Source organism: Tympanuchus pallidicinctus, unplaced genomic scaffold, assembly GCF_026119805.1.
Source record: "Tympanuchus pallidicinctus isolate F22 unplaced genomic scaffold, pur_lepc_1.0 scaffold3, whole genome shotgun sequence".
In the NCBI taxonomy this organism is placed as follows: domain Eukaryota; kingdom Metazoa; phylum Chordata; class Aves; order Galliformes; family Phasianidae; genus Tympanuchus; species Tympanuchus pallidicinctus.
The window spans coordinates 72902519-72923157 of NW_026294747.1; the positions used below are offsets into that span (position 1 = coordinate 72902519).

Genomic DNA, 20639 nt, shown 5'->3' on the forward strand with positions numbered 1-20639 from the left:
GAATTTTCCTATGTATTTATTTATTTTTAGGGTGAATATCAAAGTTAAAGGTTGTAGCACTATACATGGTGACAATAAGAGAAAATCCAAGAGGACTTCCACAGGAACCACCATTCCTGCAGGTCACTGTGATCCACGCATGCAAAACCATAAATGTAACAAAATGGGTACTTATACGCAAGAGGCCCAAATGTTGGGTCCTTTCTGGGTACACTCACTTCCATGCCATGTCCCCACGTCCATGCCTACGTGCTGACTGGCAGTGCCAGCACATGGGATGGGGTGACGTCACATCGTGCTGAGCCCTGCTGTTAGGGCAAGGTTCTCGTTAGCTCAGGTCACATACGAAAATTTCTCCTCTGAAAGAGTGGTGATGTGTGTGAACAGGGAAGTGGTGCAGTCATTGTCCCCAGAGGTGTTCAAGAAACGTGAAGATGAGGCATTCCGGGACGTGGCTTAGCGGGCACAGTGGGGACGGGTCACAGCTGGACTTGATCCTGGCGGTCCTTTCCACGCTTACCTATTCCACGAGTCTCTGATTGTAAGATTCCGTGTGGCCGTGGCCGTGTGTCGGCAGCGCGACTCCGGCAGCGCCTGACTCAGCGCGCAAAGTAGACGCGCAGCATCTAATTTCCCAACCCACTTCATCTGAAAGCGGGCCAAGATAGGTGAAAGCCCTTATAAATATGTAAAGCAGGAAGTTCGAATTACGCCGTGATGTACGTCCCCAGTGATTGATGCCCTCCGAAAAACAATAAAAATCCTCGAGAAAAGTGCTCCGTGGGTGCCTGCGCCCCGTGCCCGCGGGGCCGGGCGGGGTTGGGACGCGGCGCGGCACTTTCGGTGCTGATTTTATTTCGGATTTCCAGCACTTCCTGGAGGCCGGGGGGAGGCACGGTGGGAGGAACCACCAAACTCGGTGCCACAGCCATTTTGTTTGTGGGCAGCATGGTAGCATTCTGTCAGTCAGTATGAGGAGGGGTTTTTAAACCCATATTTATGGAAAAACTATTCCTGCCATAACGGACGTATCTGTTGAATTTAGCGTTAATTTAGCCCTTTCGCAAGGTACGTATTTCTAGCTGTAAAATGGAGCGCTTGGTGGGATTCAGCCGCCCCCCTCCCCGTCCCCCCCTCCCTCAGGATCGCGGCTGTGGCTCCGGGCGGGAGCGGCTCCGGGGGCTGCGGGGAGGGCGCTGCGGGGCTGCGGGGGGCGCGGGTCGAGGGGATGCGCGGGGCGGCGGCTGCGGGGGGCGGGGGCGGCCGCGCCTCGGGATGGTTCCCCCGGCCGTCTTCATCGCTCCGTTCTCAGGAGGCGGCTGCTCTCATCGAAGGGGGAGCGAGGCGGGCTTGGAGGGAGGCTGGGGGTGGGGGGCTGCGCCGTAGTTTTGCAGTGTCACCGAAAACCAGCGCTACACTTTGGTCCTGTGTTGGAGGAAGGCGGCTGGAAAATGGCACACTGCATTTTTCCAGGCGGCGGCGGCGGCAGAGGGGGGCGGGGGGAGCGGCGGGGAGCGCTGCCCTCGGAGCCCCCCGCAGCCCCCGGAGGCTCCGGCCCCGCTCTGCCCCCCCGCCCCCCCCCGCCCGCTCCGGCCCCGCGGGGAAAGCCGCCGCCTCCTCCGCCCCGTGCGGGAGGGGGGGGAAGGGGGGAGCGAGAGGGGGGAGGGAGGAGGAAAAAAAAAAAAAGTCTGACTTTTTGCATTTGCGAAACATTTTAAAGATGTTCCGAGAGCCCTTCGCAGCATGGAGGGGGCTGCCGGGGGCGCATCGCGGCGGCCGTTCCGTGGGGATTGCCGTCTCCGGAGGTGAGTTCGGGGCTTTGGGGCGGAAATGTGGGGCGCTGCGGCGCTGCGCGGGGCTGCGGACGGCTCTCCCTGTGCGGGGAACAAAACGGAGCGGCGCGTTCCGCCCGCCGGTGTCTCCTTAATATCGCCCGTGGCTCCGGGCGGCTCCGCGCGATTCCGCGCGCTGGGGCTGAGCGCTCCGAGTTCCGTATGGGAGTACCCGAACTCGGCGTTTCGATGGGCTCAGCTCTGCCCGTTCGGTGGGGTTTTCTCTGTCCCCGGGCGGTGTTCCCCGGCCCCGGCGCACAATGCGGCTCCGAGTTCACAAAGGCGCCCGCGGGGTCTCCCGGCGGATGACTTTGGTCCGAAGTCCGGGGGAGGGCAGCCCCGGGGTGTGGAGGGGCTGACACCACATTGGGGTGCGTGGTACCAAATCGTGACCTTTTATTTACAAATTATGCCGTGACCGCGATAGGCGTAAGGCGTCGGTTATATAAAGGCCCTTATTTCTGCGCTCTTCATTTAGATGTCATGGGGGGTGGCGAGGGGGGGGTGGAGGGGGCTGTTTATTTGTTCTTTTCCCTCTCAGAAGGGCCGTTCGGGAGACATTTTGTGATTGGGGGCATCTTCTTCGGCGCATTTTTCCGCCCCGCTTTAGGGGGGGTGGGGTGGGGATTTTTGTTCGCGGGCGCTGCGGCCGCCTTGGGAGGGGGGGGAGGTGGGCGCGGAGCTGCGCGGCCCCATTGTACCGCCGCCCCCCCGAGCAGCGCAGCGCGGGTCGGAGGGAGAGCGATGGAATTGTGTCGTGGAGAACTGTGGTGCTGCGCCAACCGGGGCCCGGCACAGGCATGACCTCACCCTTTGCCGTTCGGTGGCATGAAGCAGATTTATTCTATTTTATGTTTTGTTTTTTTTTTTTTTGTTGTTGTTTTAATATTTTTTTTCCCTCCGGTATCCAGAGGTCAGTTTCTCTCAGTGAGGAGATTTTCAGCCCCACCCCCGAAATGATTTTGCGGTGGCCGCAAATGAAACGCTTTGAGATGATTTTCCATACAATATGGAAGGCTCCGGCACGCACCGGTTGTGCAACTCGCCCATTGTTTGTGTGGGGAACTTAGAGGCTGCGTGCACCGCTGGCATCGGCCCCGAGGTGCCTCTTCCCTATGTGCGCGGATCTGTCTGCCTGCAGGAGTCTGGGTTGTGCGGGGAGATGGGGTATGAAGAATGCAAAATGTAACCCTATTTCTTCAGATTGTAACCAGGATTCACCTGAAGTGGGTGGGCTTTGTCTCTCCTGCTTTAACTGGAACAGTGGTTTGCATCTATGCATCTGTGTCTCAATCCATGTTCCTTTTCTTTTGTTGCAATCCCCGGACCACCTCAGCTCTACGTGCCATATTTTCAAGGCTTTCTGCTCACTGTACTCAGCATTTAAGAAAACAGAAGTGATTAATGTTGTGAGGAGATGGTTGGGAAGGCAGAGCCAAGCCCACGGCAGAGCAAATAGCAGAAAGCTCAACAGGTTTAAGAATAAATTTAATACCAAATCTAGCGCACTTCTGAGGTGTCAGTGTGCCCATTACTCAGGAGTGACACAAAGTTGATCATGGCGCAGACCTCTGTGTCTTTATTACACTTCTATTACTCTTAAAGAATACATCTGACAAATATTTAACTATTTGAAAACCATCTCTAGATTTCTCATGAGCATTTTAACCTTTAAAAATGTACATATATATATTTAAGAAAGCTTGCTGATGAAGTTATTTAGTTTAAATGCAAACTGATGCACAACTTCAGTCCATCTCCCCCTCTCTCACAAAATAAAGGTAGGACTTACTTTACCTTGGGTAGGTACACCTCGTAACCTCCCTATGGTAAGAGTCACCACAAGCAGACAGCAGTCAGCTCTCAGGATCTCCGCTCTCTGTCAGACACAGTCTGCTTGCATGAGGCCTTGGCAGCGATGTGGAGCCTTGCTGGGCCGTGAAGGTTCAATACGGCCATTATGTCTCCAGAGCCCTCAGAGGAGGGAAAGTATGACAGTGGGGCCCATTGGGAAGGATTTTGGACGTTTCCCGAATCCGAAAGGAGATGGCCAGGTCACACTGTGGGCATTTGGGGTTACACCAGCAGAGCTCCTTGAAACTGTTACTGTAAGTCTTGGAGAACCTCTGGGTTGTTTAAATCTGAGTTATTCTGATACCGCTTTCTGTTTTTCCTTTACATCACATAGACCAGTGTTTAGTTTGCTCATCCACAGATAACAACGGTGAGCAAACTGTAACCTTCTGAAGGCAGTTTTGTGCTCCTGCTCGCCCCGCCACGAGGCCTAGAGAGGTGTGATTTCTGTGGCTGCAGTGTGTACGTGCAGGCCACAAAGGAACCATTTGCCGGTGGCCTTGCTGCTCAGAGGCAGCTTCTAGTCCAGGACAGCAAGAACAAGAATTCTCAGTAGGAATTTGCTTTTTTTTTTTCTTCCATTCAGTTCAGGGTACTTAACATTGGTTGTGGTTTTGCAGCTTGGATGCTGAACCTTCTGAAAGCGTCTATTTGCGCTCCTCTCAAGAATTTCTAAGTTAGGAGGAGTGAAGCGCTGATGTTTTGCAACTTAGTGGCTTCCTCCTTTTTTGAGCCATTGTTTATTAAGAAACAGTTTCCAGCAGATGGGTTGCCAATATGGAATAAGAACTGATTAAGATTTAGCATCCTCCCAAAGCTGTATCACAATTAATTTACCTCCTGTATCTTATGCAGAACTGTCTGGAAAAGCCATTACTGAGGAGTGGTTTTGTCTTGGTTGCACGTTTCCCCTTCTGACATGTCCATGTGCCTGGCTGTGGAATACCACAGGATCTAAATACAAGAGTTTGCAGTGGTTATTGTTGTTAGGCTATTAGATGTTGTTGATGTTGCTGGGTTTTTATGTTTGTTTGGAAACGGGGTAGCAAAGCTGATATGATTTTCTCCTATTTACCTAAAAACTCTGTGTGAGCTCCACATGCATTTTTAAGGTATTTGGCTCTCCTGGTTTAGAACTCGTTGAAGTATGGCATGCTATTGTAAACCAGATAATCTTTTCTAAGATATGGACTCATCCTGACCGATGGACCGGAGCTGTGCTCCCACCACCTCTGTGTACCTTCCTGATGCTCATCCTACCAGTGTTCCTGGTGTCAATAAGAGACAGCAGGTGAAGATGGCTGGCTGTCTACAGTTGTCTTAGAGGTGCAGATGTACATTACAGACCACAGGCAGATTTAACCAGCTTCCACTATTAGCCAATAGTGATGTGTAGACAGATGTGTGTTTGTGGTATGAGGGAATATCATCTGAGACTTGTTTCAAGTAAAGGCCGTACCTCCTGCTTATTCACTCCATATATCAACATTCTTTATTTTCCTATGTGTGGTAACACACTTTGATGGCTGCATCGCCTGGCTCTTCCTTTTTGAGGGTTCTAAACTATTCATCCAGTCTTCAGTTCAACACTCAACAAGGTTTCAAGAGGGGGAATAAAGAGGTCTTCCTATTTTATAAATCCTTTGGACATAGAATCTTGTTTCTCCTTCCTTGTTTTATGACTTTGTTATCTGTAGTAGTCCACATTCTACATGTCAGTATCGAGTTACAGCAATGAACACTGTATAAAAAGCTTTCTTCAGTGGTAACCTGTTCCCCAGCTGTGAATCTTTCTTGCTCCAGACTCTCCTGCTTCCAGACTGCAACTTGTATGGCTCTTGAGAGTTATGAAATAATCTGCTTCTCTTCCTGTAAGTCAGAGTTTAGAGCATCTTTCCACCTTCTGACATTCTTTGTATTTTTCCTCTTCTACCAAATGGCTGAAAAACATAATTCATGTTGTAATGAAGAGGTCTGTGTCCTTGAAACAATCTAGAATTTTAAGCGCATCGCTAAATTCATGGAGGGAGGAAATCAGCAATTTGAAACAGAATTTCTCTGATTTACCACAGTGAAAACAAAGAAAACTTTGACACGTATGACCAGCAGTTCCAGCTCCCCAGCACTTCTTTAGACTCTTAGCTCAGTTCTGTTTCCAGTATATCATGTTACCACAGGCCCCAGCAGCAAGATAATATTAGTACTATACGTTTACTTAATAGGGTGTTCTGTTTCTTAAGGTTTCTTCTGATAATGGCAAAAGCCTAAAATTAGTGGTCACAATTTTAATCCTAAAGTAGGCATTGCAGTGTTTAAAATGTACATACATTTACTAAAAAATGATTATTTCTGCATACCTTAAACTTTTCCTCTGTGAACAACAGAGAGAGAAGGTAACTGCTCACTAATACATGAGTAGTAGCTCTTGCTGGCTGTGCAGGGAGATACCGCTATAGATGGCAGTGAATGGAAAGTTGCTCAGAGGCATGCAGTACTGTACAATAGAAAACAAAACATAGGAGGACCCAGGGACAGTGAACAGAGCTGAGGACTGGTTCCTCCCAGAGCACACCTCTTCGTGTAGGGTTCCATTTTGCTTTTTCTCTGGGAACAAGCATATGGCAGGGTGCTGAGGTATGGGCCTGTAAGATGGTGTTAACTCGTGCTTTGGCAGATTAATAGTAAGTAATACTCTGAGTAAACTGGAATCACTGTATTGGGGATGTGTAACGTAGAACTTCCTTCACCTGATCCATTTTACATGAGTATGTAAATGACTTGTACATGGTATATGTAATGAAATGTTAGTTCTTAATGCTGTCTGCCACTCACAGCTCCAAGAAATTTGCTAAATGTGAACAAGAGCTCCCTAGTCTCAGAGGCATGAGCAGCTTTAATAATTATGGACACAAATAAGGGTATTTTGTGTTTGTTCAAACAAGGTCAAAAATAGGTGAGTCCAATCAGGGCCACTCAACACTATAGGCATCCACTATAGGGATAGGTCCTGTATGTATGTACCAGGAGTTAGGTACTAGTGCTGCTGTCATAACCTGGTGACCAAAAGGGTATCAGAATCCTTTTACCTGGCAGCTTTTTGTCATCTGTAATGCCAGGCATACACACGACATCTTACCCTGATAAATTAGTTCAGGGAGTTTTCTATCCTGAAGAAAAATTAAAATTTAATTTCAAAACCTTATTGTGTAGAGCAACTGCATTATTTCTTCTAGTCTTAAAGGGATCCATACAGGGCAGAATAGTCAGTGTGATTGTGGCACTTCCTTTGAATCACGAATATGTGATAGACATCCTTCTTAAGGAAAAGCCGTGCTGAATGCCAGAGGGAAAACAGCATATATTTGATAGGCTCCATATGCACACATTGTGCTCGGTCCATACTCATTTATAAGCACTCAAAGAATGTGAATTCCACTGGAACGTATGGCTAATTTCTTTTGTCTTCTCTAAGTCACTTTCCAAGGTGAAAATCTGCTATTGCAGCAGCCAGTGCAGATTTGGAAATTCTAGGCAAGGTGAGCTACTTTAATGGGAAAAACTGTTTTCCATTCCGTGTTCTCCTTTGATATGTATATTTTAATTGTTTTAATTAGGTCACGTACTTCAGTGGTAACTCGTTCCTTGAGTTGCTTGCAAATTAGGCGAACTTCTGCAAACTTGGCACCTGAGACCAGTACCTGACTTTGCAGAAACCTCTGGGTTAATGACAGCAGTCTGTCTCCTTCTCCTGGAAAGACCAGTGGAGAGCTGAACAAGAGTAAAATTAAGACACTATTTAGTAAAAGAATGAAAGCATCTGTGTTGGAACAAGGGAGAGTGCCACAGCTACTTACATTCTAAATAATTTGCGAAGGGTGCTTTTCACTTCTTTGTGTTTTTTAGAATGCCCTTGCACCAGATTTGAGGATTTCACCTGAAATAAATGTTTTCTTATTCTAGTTTTGTACATCAGTATCTAAAAAAGGGTAGATTTAGATTGGATACAAGGCAGAAATCCTTCACCCTGAGGCTGATGAGGCCCTGGCACAGCTGACCAAAAAGCTGTGGATGGCCCATCCGTGGCAGCGTGCAAAGCCAGGTTGGATGCAGCCCTGCACAGTCTGATCTGGTGCCTGTTGGAGTGGCTGGCAACACTGCCCACAGCAGTGGGGTTGGAACTCGATGATCTTTGAGGTCCTTTCCATCCCAAGCCATTCTATGATCACAGCTCTCCAGGGTGACCAACCCGTGAGCCCATATCAAGTCAGCTTGGATCCAATTATGTTAGAGACACAGAAAAAATAATTTACCATGAGTTCTCTCTTTATTCTCAGGACAACTTCATTTTTGCATCCAAACCAAAACATTTCCATTCACAACATCTGCCAAACTCCCACATGTGTTTTGCATTTTCTAAACACTGAAAGGCATCTGGCAATGTATTTTCCTCAGGTTAACCTTAACAGTCATCCATTTTTATTGCTCTGATGCAGTCATTTACACATGCATGCACACACAAGCATGCATAAAGTGCTTGTACTGTAAATATGATTGTGACTAGTGATTAGACATGACAAGTAATGTCTAAGTAATGTTATCTTAAACTTAATTTACAAATATTAACCAAACTACGGTGTGTAATGTAAAGGAATTCACTCGTTTATAGTAATTTGTGTTCTCACAAATTAATAGAATCATTACTACTTCATTCTAAAAGATTATTTTGAGGAACAGTGGAAGTGCAGTAATGGCTTTTTCCACTCTTTTCTTAACTTAGTTTCCTCCCAAACAGATAACTGATTGTTGGTGGCTTTAACTGTCATTTTGGGTGGTGTTTAGTGGCATTACACCTTTCAGGTTCAGCTTAGGTTTTCAGTACTGCCCATAGTAAATTGTTTATTGCAGGATTATGTTTAGACTTCTTCCCTGAGTATGCTGGATTTAACTTTTGAATACGTGTGGCTGGCTGAACACAGTCTCCAAGTAGGATTGCCCTGCTAAAATGGCATCTCACTATTTTCACATGTGGAAAAAGGTTGTCTGTTCTAAACCTATTAGAAGCTACACAGTTCCTCCCATAAGCAGTGGTATATAACCAGTTAGAAAGAAAACAGTAAATCCTTACTTACAGACTAGTTCAGATACTAGTTTGGTAGGCAGAAGCTTTCAAACATACAGCATAGGACAGTGTTTTACTGTATTGAGCATGCATTAAATTGCACTCAGCTTGGTCACTTATGAACACAAATCCTTTTGCATGTGTTTATATCATTCCAGCCTGCCATATGGTGTATGGCCTTCACAAAGCGGATCACGACATAGACGAGGGCAGTGGCAGTAATCTGTATCTCACTAGGGAGCATAACTGTTGGCATGGATCTCTTAACTAAATTTCCTTCTGATTTGTATAGCTGGTTTTTATTTGTTTGCTTTTGTTAAAGTATTTAATCATGTTCCCAACTTGGTATTCAGAGCAGCTTCATAAGCAAGTATGCTGATACGAATGAAGAGCAGTGTGGCCACAGAGAATCGCAGAATGGCTTGTTTTGAAAGGGACCATAAAGATATCTGATTGCAACCTCCCTGCTGTGGGCAGAGCCATGTGGCCCACAGCCCCATCCTGGCCTTGAACACTTAAGGGGAATCCACAGGTTCCCTGGGTAATCTGTTCTGGGGCCTTATCACCCTCTGAGTGAAAAGATTTCCCCGCTTTCTAACTTAAATTTCCCCTCTTTTAGTTTCAAACTCTTCCCCCTTGTCCTATAACTCTCCAACTATGCCCTGTAGGTACTGCAGGACACAATGAGGCCTCCCTGGAGCCTGCTCTTCTCCAGGCTGAACAGTCCCAGCTCCCTCGGTCTTTGCAGAAGTGCTGCAGCCTCTGAGCATCCTCATGATTTCCTCTGGACCTGCACCAACAACTCTATGTCTTTTTTGTGCTGGGGGCCCCAGGCCTGGACACAGTACTTCCAGGACCTTCTCTGCAGGACTTCTTTCACTGATTTCTCCTAGTCTGTACTCAAGCAGCGGATCATGGAAGCCTATACTTCACCCTCCTCAACTTGCCTATCTCTTACCATAGCTTCAGTATCTGTTCCATGATCTTCCCATTCTGAAACTGAGCTGAAACTCTCTCACCTGTATTGCCCTGGCACTTCCTTTCTACCCTTCTTAAAAATGTTTCCATTTTTTTCTAGTCATTGGAGGCTCTGTCTGACTGCCATGACTTTTCATCTCCTTCAATGAGCACCAGATCCAGTAACATTTCATCTCTTGCTGGTTTGTTTAATACCTGCACCAGGAAGTTGACCTCAGTGCATTTCAGAAGTCTCCTGAATTGCTTACAGCCTGCTGTATTGCTTTCCTGGCAGACACCTGGATAGTTCAAATCCCCCGTCAGGATGTGAGCCTGTGAGCACAAAGCCTCTTGTAGCTGAAGCAAGAAGGCTTCAATAACAGGCTTTCTTTGACCGTGTGGCCGTGACCTCCAGATGTCCTTTACTGGTCCAGTCCCTAATTTTAACCCACAAACTCTCAGCCTCATCAGAGGCGGCTCTTTGCAATCTACCCATTTCTTAACACGGAGGGTAGCTCCCCCAAGCCTTCTTCCCTGCATATCTCTTCTAGACAGCTTGTAGCCCTGCTTAGATTGCAGAATTCCACTCCTGTGATTTGTCTCATCACATTTCTGCGATAGCAATTAGGTTGTGGTTTCCTAACTGCACCATGGCTTCCACCTCCTCCTGCTTGTTCCCCATGCTGTGTAGGGGAACTTCAGCTGGGCTATCAGCAGCCTTATAGAGGAGCCTTCCCTAATTCCTTGGAGACTGTGCACAGGCATTTCCCTGCTGCTTCCTAAAGTGTTACTGTTCTGGTTCGTCTCTGTCACTCAGAAGTACATCCCCTTCCACTGCTGAATCTAGATCATAGCTCTGCTCATCAGTTCGGCCAGCTCGCTGCCCAGAACACACTTGCTCCACCTGGCCAGATCTGGTGCCCTGCCTGGTATCAACGTGCCCAGCCTCTCAAAGATGTCAGAGCAGGACTGCAGTATCTTGAGCCGGTACGGTTAATGAAGGCAACGCATTACAAAACCACAAGCTCATGCTCAGAGCCTGACAGCTATTGGTCATAATGCAAAGTGAAGTTCTCTTCTGACTTCCTGCATGTAGTTTTAAAATGTGAAATCCACTGAACACATGGTAATTCCTTATTCAATTTAAAGTATGGCCACTTGCAACGAACTGAAACTTCAGATTTTGTTGCCAATTTCTGCATTTCTGTTTAGAATGGTGAAAACATAGTTCTGAAACACTGCTATATTAGACATTAGTGTAAGATACTGTTCATGAGATTAGCTGTCATTGGTTCTGTAGTGGAAAAAACACATGCTTGTGCTTAACACTTCCCAGTTTCTGATTTTATCAGGTTGTTATATCTCCAAATTAAAAAATAAGCATAAAAAAAAAAAAAAGGCAGCTTAGGAGTCTAAAGGATTGCTTTTACCGCTAGGTGTTGAGCAGGAACAGAAATAAAATATCAACTGCTTTAATATCTCTTCTCAGCTCTGTTTTGTATTCTGAAGTGTAAACTAAAAGTGGTTAGAGAAAAATAAAAGGTAATGTAAATAGTTGGTCTTTCAGTACACGTACCTTCCCATTCACTACAGAATAAAAAATTTGTCAGGTTTGTCTTATGTACACATCTAAGTATGTGTATATAGATAAATACATATACACACATACATATAAAAGTTGAAGAACGTTCTTTGAGACAAGAGTTGAGGAACAGAGACTGACTCAATTGCTACTTCAAATTATGATTTACTAAGAACTTCAGGCAAGCTTCGTACCTGTTGTATCTTGACCAGGGATTCCTAAAATAACTAGGTGAATATACCATTCTTTGAGATATCAAAGCTATGAGACACTAAATAATGTTTCAGAAAACAGCATAAGACCGTAGGCATTCTATACCAGCTTTGTAGTGTGGTGCCTGCACACTGTAAGTTTGTTTGACAGTTCCATTATCTCTTCTAGAACAGGTAGTTGACATCAGCAGAGAAGGTGAAATGCACTGCAGATTACATCAATTCATTTATGCTTGAAATCTTTATGCTGTTAAGATAATTTCCATACACAACCACTTACTACTGTTGTGTGACTTTTTATAAAATGAATAACCTTTAGTGTCATATTTGCGTACACTTAGCTCATTTTAATTCAAACTGCAAGCACTTCACCAAGATGACTTAAATGAATATAGCTATTTGTAGCTATATAGAACATTACAAAAATATAGCTGATGATTAAACTTGAACAGAAGAACTACTAGCAAACGTAAGCTGGAAATATGCAGACAGAGTCCATTACTTCTTACTATAGGATGAAAGAACCACCAATGCTTTTTTGAATACCCCAGGAGTAAGTCATTCAGGAATGAAACCAAAGTATGGCAGTTTCATAATGGACTTTTTCTCAGTACGTGATTACTGAAAATGGAGAAGAAATATCAACGATATGTTTTATCAGTACAGAGTAGTCACCATTTACAGAGCTAAGAGGCAAAAAACAGCTTATCAGAATTACTATACAATGAAACAATAAGTGAGTGAGTTCTGCAACAACAGAAATTGGGTATAAGATAGACCTAGAGTGAGAAAAAATTAGAAATTCCAAATATTGATGGATATGTAAATTAGCATATAACTTAGTGTCCACAGCACCTTCCTCAGTAAAATATGTTAGTGTCTTCTATAGCAACTGTTCTAAATGGCTGGTGAATGAGAAACATGCTTTACCTTTCATATGTTCTACTTCTAAACTTCTGCTATGGTTTCAAGCAAGTGCCAGAGATATCAGTATGTGTGGGATTTCTGATATCAGCTTGACTCCTCGCTGGGGGGCACACACAGAGTACTGTTGCAATGAGGCTGGAGAGTGGAATGTTCACAGTTAATACTACATACTGTTGCGAAGATTTATTTTCTCACTCATTCATGTGATATTAGCCTTTACGTTACACAAGTCAGCCTCTGTTCTGTACTTGATTTCAACCTTTGGCTCTTCTATATTACACTTACATTTTTATAATTGGAGATAAACTAAAAAGAAAATATTAAAAACAGAGAATGTAAGTTTAACAACTTTCTCCTTAAGTTTTATATCCTTAAATTATAGAACTATTCGATTCCAGAAAGCACCAAAAGTGATGTGCACCATTTAAGCCATAAGGCCTTTATGCAAGGCTATTTTCTGACTAGAAATCACAAACACTGTTAGAATGGGAGACGATATTGAAATCTGCTCAGCAGACAACCCATGTTTAATGAAACTACTGAAAACCTTTTGGTTTTGACTCCAAAAAATTTTAATCTACAAAACAAAATAAATAATGAAGTTTCAACTAAAGAGCAGTAACAATAACAACAACAACAGAAGCTGTCAGGTTCCTTATAGAATTAGAAACAAAATAGAAAGTTAAGTAATTAGGCTTCGTAAACCCAAGTCGGGTGCTGTAAGAGACTGTCTGCAGGTTTGTATGGAACAAACTGCTGGATCTCCTCCCATAATGCTCAATCCGAATGTAGTAGCCTTGACTGCATATTGAGATCTGCTTTTATTTTACCATCTAGACAGATTATATATTAAAACCATTGTGCAGAGTTCTTTCTTTTTGACAAAGCTCATTATTAAATATAATTTCTTTGAGATCATAAATAGATGGAGTATTAAAGAAAAGTCTCTGATGCTATAGAACTATTTTCATCTGTTTGTTGAAAGAAGAGAAAGAAGAAACCTTCCTCAGGGTTTCAAATGATTGCATTCATCACATTTCACTTCTCTTATAGGTCATTAATTTTCACTTTTTTAAATGGATACCATACACTTTCTCAACTTTAAACTAGAGAAAGGCTGCATTATGCTGTTTGTTCATTTAATAAACCTGACAAACAACACAGCGTAAAAAGACACATATTTTGCATGTAAAAATTCAGTATAAATGCATTTATTTGTTGTTGCTAAGATTAAGGGAAAATAGTACTTTTCTGCAGCAGCTACATTTACACTTACTGATCTTTTAGGGAGAGCTGTCAAAGCCTTTGGGTTGTTATGCAAAACATGACACCAATTTTAGATTGACTGTTGTCAGAGAGCAGCGTTGATGTCTACAAATGTAATGTAAAAGTATTTTGGTAAATGTCTCCAAAATGGCAAAATGTAAAATATATCTGCACGTGCAGATATAGAGCGAAAGATAAAATGGAAACACCTATCAGTCTGTTTTAATACCTGCCTCTGAAAAGCTCTGTACTGTTCCTGATATCACCTTTGTAGAACTGAAATTGGTGCTGATGTTGCATTGCTTTGGAATATCCTTGTTCTCAAATCACAATTCTCATCTCACCAGCAAATTAACTAAGCTGATTTTGAGGTTTAATCAGTTTTTGCCACAAAACAGTTGGACAGTATTTTATTGGTAAAACATTAAAAGCTGATGAGTAAAAGAGCTTGAGGCCAGCATTTCATCTTATTGCGTCCTGTTTGTGTCCAAGTGTTATTGTCCGTTCTGCACGCTCTGCACTTCAGCCCAGAGAGGGGTTAGAAATGCAAAGGTCAATTAAGGATAAGCTTAAACTTGAGTACTCTTTCTTTATAGTTGAGGATGTTTTCTGTACTTTGCTTTTTGTTATGTATTGTTTTTCTTTCATCAGTGAAAGTGGAGAATCATACATAATTGCCTTATTTTTTGCTTGGCTTCCGGGTGTTTCATTTTCACTGGGGGTTTGAGGTCAAAGACTATGCATGACAATGTGCTGCTATTTATCTTTTTCACTGCCTTTTCTGTCTGCTATTTGGATAAACTAAATTATTCAGTATTTGTTAAAAACTCTGTAGAAGTTTTACGTGCAATTTATTTTAGGATTACTATTTCCAGCTAGGGAATGCTGAAGCTTTAAATTAGCATAAAAAGCAAGATGCAATTCTTGCTTTTGGCTTTGCTGCAATTACTGAAACACAAATGAATACAGTGATACCCTTCGGTTCATACCAGCATCCTTTCAAAAACAAGCAAACAAGATATTTCAAATCAAGTGACATTGTTCCTAGCAGCTGTCTCTCACAGCGTGAGCCACTTGCCACGCAGAGCTCCCTGTCCCAGGGGCCAGTGACAGCAGGTGAAGCAGTTCCATGCTCCTGCTGGGAAATCAGGCTTAAAAAATTAGCAAACGAATCGAATCCTTTTTTTGGTTGCATATCCTTTTTTTCCTAAAGTTCAATTTCCTAAGAGTAATATGTGGTAGAGAAAGAACAGGTTTTGGCTACCGCATCTCATAAACAGAAGCGGTCATAACGTGGATTGTAGCGTTCGTCGAATCGGCAGTACCGGGCAGGGACCCGTATAAGGCCGTCTGGGGCAGCCCGGGAGATGTCACTGAGAGAAAGCAGGCTCGCGACGTGCCGTCCCGCTTAGGAGAGCGCTGATGCGGGTTGCAGAGATCGCTTCAATGCGGGCTGGAATTGGAGCGGTTCACGTGCCCGCACCTCAGCGCTCTAACTGCCGCTCGCAGCTCCTCGCGTCGCTCTCCGCCTTTCTCCCTCCGTGAGCGCGAACGTGCGCTGGGGTCAGCGAGAGGCGGTGGGCCCGAGGGGGCGGGCAAGGCTGCCGCGGGGCTCGGGGCGCCGCTTCCCTCCAATGCCGCGCAAGCCCGCGGGCGCCGCTGCGGCCGTTGGTGGGGGCGCCGCGCTCCGACGGGAACGGGCGGCCCCACCGCCGGCCCGAGGGGTAAGTGGGCGAGTAAGCGAGCGAGCGAGCGACGCGCTCGGGACGGGCTGCCCCGGCCGCTCTCCGGCGAGGGGAACGGCCGGGCTGTACTACCACCCCTTCTCCCCAGCGTCCCGGGACAGGCTGCGGGTCTGTCAGGAGAAGGCTTCCCCTCGGGAGGCAACGTCCTAGCCTCCTCACGAGCGGTCGCCGCCTTCCCCGCGGCAGCGGAAGGCTGCGGAGCGGAGCCGCGTCCGTCCCGCTGGGTCGCGAAGAGCGGCGGCGCCCGTGCCCGCTGCCGCCGACTGCCGCCGGCCGCCGCGAGCTGTCCCCGCGCTCTCCCCGCGCTGCCGTGCCCGCGCTGCCGTGCCCGCGCCGCGCGCTCTCTCCCCCGGGCGGCGCTGTGCCCGCGCCCCTGCGCGATGCAGTGTGGGAATGGCTGTGGCGCTGGGGTTGGCTGAAAGAGGCGGCCAGTCGAGGTTTAATGTCCGCCATGTTGGCCGTGGCGTATTGAGCGGAGCCGGAGCGGCGGAGGAGCGGAGCCAGCGCCCAGCCCAGCCGGCGCCGCCGGGCCCCGTGTCGGAGCGCGCCCCGCCCCGCCGGGGGAGCCGCGGTCTCTCCATGAGAGCGCTCGGCGGGGTCCGGCTCTCAGCTCGGAGCGCTCTTGCTGTCGCCCCCCCCTCCCCAGCCGGAGCCGCCATCGCCGCCTAACATGAGCAAACTGTCGTTCCGGGCCCGGGCGCTGGACGCGTCCAAGCCGCTGCCCGTCTTCCGCTGCGAGGACCTGCCCGACTTGGCCGAATATGCCTCCATTAACCGGGCCGTGCCGCAGATGCCCACGGGCATGGAGAAGGAAGAGGAGTCGGTACGTGAGACCCCCCCCCCACCCCCCCCGGCCGGGTCCCTCCATCCCCCCCGCACCCGGGGCCCCCACCTTCGCCTCTGCGCAAGCACAAAATGGCCGCCATCTTCTCCCCGCTCTCCCCGCCCGCCGGGGGGGGGGGGGGGGGGGGGGGGGAGGGAAGAGCTGGGGAGGGAAAGCGCGGAGCCCCTCTGCCCACCGCCGCGCCCGCCCCCAGGGCTCTCTCGCGGGCCCCCTTCCCCTCCGCCCGCGCCCCGGGGCGGCTCGCGGTCCTCCGGCGGGGCCCCGAAAGGCACAAAGGGCGTCACGTGACCGCGCGCCCGGCCGCCATTTTGTCTCCTGGTTCTCGGAACGGGCCTAGTGCGGCAGCGGCGCAGAAACGGGGCCCGGCGCTGCCTCGCGGCTCCACGGGGTGGCGCTGCCGAGCCGGGCCCCGCCGCAGGGGGCGCCAGGAAGTTGTGGCGGCCGCCGCGGGAGCGCGCGTCGGCCCGGGCCGCGCTGGGGGCGGCGGGAGGGAGCGCTGCAGGCGGGGCCGTCCCTGCGCACGTGTCGGCGCGGAAGAAGCGGGAAGGGCTCTGCGCGTTTGTTAGAAGGCCCGCGAGACGCGCGTGGGCTCGGCGAGGCCGGACGCTTGTTGTGTGGCGAGCGTGCACGCGGCTCCTGCCGCGCAGCGCTGCTGTCCCTGAGGGGCTCGGAGTTTACACCGCGTCCGTCCCGGCACTGCAGCGCGATGTAGCGGCTGCTTACCGCTGGGTGCCTCGCGCCGCGTTTCTGCTGGCGCTGCCCGAAGTTCTCCGCGTGTCTTTAAGTTCAGTTACTGTTTTCGCTCAGTCAGCTTTCCCCATCAGCACATGAAGTGCGGCAGGTGGGAGCCGCAGCGCTGCCGACAGGGCTTAGGTCTGTGGGGAACATGGATGTGACAGCTCTGCACCCCTGCGGCTCGTTTTGCTGTCAGGCTGCTTTGGCTGTGAAGTTGTGTGCTTCCAGATGCAGCCAACTCTGAGCTGCTTGTCTGAAACATACACGTGTGGGCTCTGCAGAGGTACTCTGCTCTTGTAGTGCCGAGTTAGCTGGTGCTGTGAGTTTTTTATGGAGCACCAAGGAGGACGAACGATTCCTGGAGGGTGCTGCCCTTGGCACGTTGCTGTCTCCGCTAACTGCTCCAGAGTTTTTGCTTTCCCTTCTGTGTCAATGCCTGCCGCTTTAATGTAGCTCAAGGAATATTTCAAAGCCCTGTGCGTGTCACAAATAACTCTGTATGTCCACAGAACTGTTGGAGGTTTGCTTCTCATTTTGTTGTGGTAACCACAAAGTAGTCATGTTCAGGCAGTAATGCTGTGCTGAGGTAGGCTTCATTCTTTCACATAGGAAGTATATTCTGAACCAACGCATGTGCATTCTGACCCTAGAGCCTACTGCTTGCCTCAGAATTCCAAAATTTGTTTGATGATGACTCGCTTATGGAGTTCATTTTTCAGTGAACAGGTAGCCACATGTACATATGTTCTTGTGTAAATGTCAGACAACTGTTTTTCACTGTTTACTTTGCAGTTATAAATCTCTGGGGTAGAAAGTCACATGGAATATCTGTTTGTCTGCCCACAGATATGTACTAGCGAAGGGAAAGTAGTCACAAGCAAGGGAAAATTGTTAAACATTAATTATAGGACTTCGTTTCTGTGGTTAATGCAGTGCTTTTGTTAGCAAAATCAAGCTTTGAGGGTTAAACCCTAGAGCTGTAGGTGCAGGTAAACACTTTCTGTAGTTAGCTTGCTCATGCCTTTGTTCTAAATGTGTGTGCATGCACTTGCATGTACTTACATGCACAGACACACCCCCAGGAGAAATCTGTTCCCTGCCAGTAAACACAGGTGTCTTCGGAGTCCTTTCAGTGGCTTCTTAAATAAAACGGTTGGTGTTAAACTCTTCCCACTTCTTCTTTCTACAAACTTGGCAAACTTCCTTCCTTCTCTCACTCTACTGAGTTTTCTCCTGGGCTTTCTAGTGGTCTTGGCAGTGGAGACCGACAGCAGTCTGCTGAAGTTGTGGAGGCTGTCGTAGGTGTAATGCGCTGCTGCATTCTTCTCCCTGACTTTGTGCTGCGCAGGGTTTTGGGAAGTTGGAAGGTATTTATATTATGTAGCAACAGAAGACTTTTTTAAACTGTTTTCTTCTAGTGCTTATGAAAATAATGCCATCATCCATTTCTTTACAGACAGATGGTAAAGCCTTCTCAGGAATCTAGGGGGAGAGGATGGTGGTCATCTATAGTATTTCTTATAAATAGGCTTGTAACATTGCTTTGAGTTCTGCATAAATGTAATTCTAAGTGAACACAAAGTTGGAGTTCAGAACCCTTCTCTTGACAAAATGGCTTTCCCTAGGGAAAAATGCAATCAGAGGTTTAATAATCAAGCATTGAGTCACAAGATATTTAAATGTCTAATTAGTGTTGTGATGCACCAAAAGGAATCTATTTTGCTTCCCTTTCATCTTAGCTTTCTCCTATCCTGTTCCTTCAAAGAATAAATATGGAAAATAGTACATCTGATTGTCACAACTTGAAACTTCAGATAAGCAGTGATGTTTTGTAAGAATCTTCTAACAGTAAAGAAAAACCCTTATGCATTCTAAAATATGCAGCAGGTAGTAGAGATATAGCAGCTATTACAAAGATGTGACAACCGTGAAGTGATAACTGTGCTACCAAGCAGAAGGGTGTATTTTACCGAGGCAGAAGTTCAGTCAGCGGTTTTGTTTGGAGGTAAAAGACTTGAGAATGAAATGCTGTTTGGCCTACAGGCAGGTGGTGCTCAGAGCTGCCGACTGATAACTGTGTTGTGACAGTTCAGCTCCCAAGTTCCTCGGGTAAACATGTGGCTGTTGCCAAGTCTGTTGCTAAATGTAAGAGACTGAAAACAGTCAGGAGACGTGTGCATCTCTTAATGTAAGCCTTCAAAATGTAAGGACGTTCTTCTGCAATAATGTACATCCACTGCATTATCTCAAAGTCTTGTTTTTGAGCCAGGTGTGTCCTTAGTGCTGGAATTTGAGCAGTCAGAGAGCAGGGCGCTGTTAATAGTGCAGTAAAGCAGACTTGAGTACCAAGTCCAATTCGTAAGAAACTGCCAAAGTAAGGACATTGAGGGTGTCGGGTCTGTTGGTCATTGGGGAGGGATTGCTCTCCCAAGATAGTAGTTTGTGTGGCCTGTGTTGTTCTTTTTTCTTTTCTTTTCCTTTCCTTTTTTTTTTTTTTTTTTTTTTTTAACTGGAAATTCAAATTTCAGGCTGGAACGTAAGAGAGATGGCAAAGCAGAGCAACTTATTTGGGAGAAGTTGTTTTTCAGTGGTTCTCTAAAGAGGCTGAGGCTTTCTAGCATGTTCACTGCTGTGTTATATGAAGAAATCATGCACAGCTTTACAAGCATTACTAAGTATGTGTTGCAGTGTACATCACTAGTGAATTTTCCTACACTTCTGCAATAAATAAGTCTGTGTTCATTGGGGCGTGGAAATTAATGTTTTATTTTCATTGCGTGTGTTTGTTATCCTGATGTAAATACTGATATTACTGTACTTACAATAAAGTTATCAGTGTTGTATTTCCATTTAGTCTGTGTATGCTAAAGCTTATGTAAGGTAGATGCTCATTTTTCACTGGGTGGAGTTTGTCCCAGCCTCTCCCTCTTCGTGCTGAGGCAGAGGAGAGGATATCAGCGGTGAGAAGCCCTGTTGCTTTGTGTTACTCTTAACTTTCTCTTCTCACAAAGCTCATGTTTCAGTGGTTAATCTCTACACTCATAACTCCTCCTCATCCTGTGAGGCTTCTCCTAGTCAGTGTTAATAGCAGAAACAATTAAGCACCCAGAACCTGAAGTGGTAGACTGTATAACTGCTTATTTGGTTCTGTTTTCCTTGGCATATCTGTCACAATACAACTAATACACTGCACAGAAAGTGGAATTAAGTCTGTGCATGCTGTTGTGTGCAGCAAGTTCTATCATACTATTTATCTAGTGTTTAAACAAACAGTTGACAAAGCTGAAAATGTGCTTTTGGTGTTATTAAACCTGCGGTTGTGGTTCTCTTTCCTGCCCCAGCATGGGAGATGTTGAAGGGAAGTTTACTTGATAAAATGTTATTAGGCATCCTTACTCATTATTTCCTGATACTAGTGTGACCATACAGTATTTTCAAAATGTTATATACAAGCTGGCGGAGGTGACTTAATATTCATTCAGATGCTTTGAGGTGTTTGAAATGAGTTGTCTAGTGGAACATCTCTGATGTAGCAAGCACTGTTCATTTCACCTTTACTCAGTTTG

General features: G+C 46.6%; 1 protein-coding gene across 9 annotated transcripts in view; it reads left to right on the forward strand.

Annotated features, from left to right (window-relative positions):
- The first annotated feature begins 925 nt into the window (after positions 1-925).
- Positions 926-20639, forward strand: part of EPC1 (enhancer of polycomb homolog 1) — a 59393-nt gene continuing 39679 nt past the window's right edge. For 8 of the 9 annotated variants that reach the window (XR_008208980.1, XM_052692901.1, XM_052692905.1 and 5 more), the window contains exon 1: positions 16049-16317. Coding sequence is in view for 7 of the 9 variants with exons in the window: in XM_052692901.1 (XP_052548861.1) it covers positions 16165-16317 (153 nt within the window). In the remaining 2 variants the exon portion in view is untranslated. Of the gene's footprint in view, positions 1069-1720; positions 1806-16048; positions 16318-20639 lie in introns of those variants that run through there. The other variant, XM_052692907.1, reaches the window with a different exon arrangement.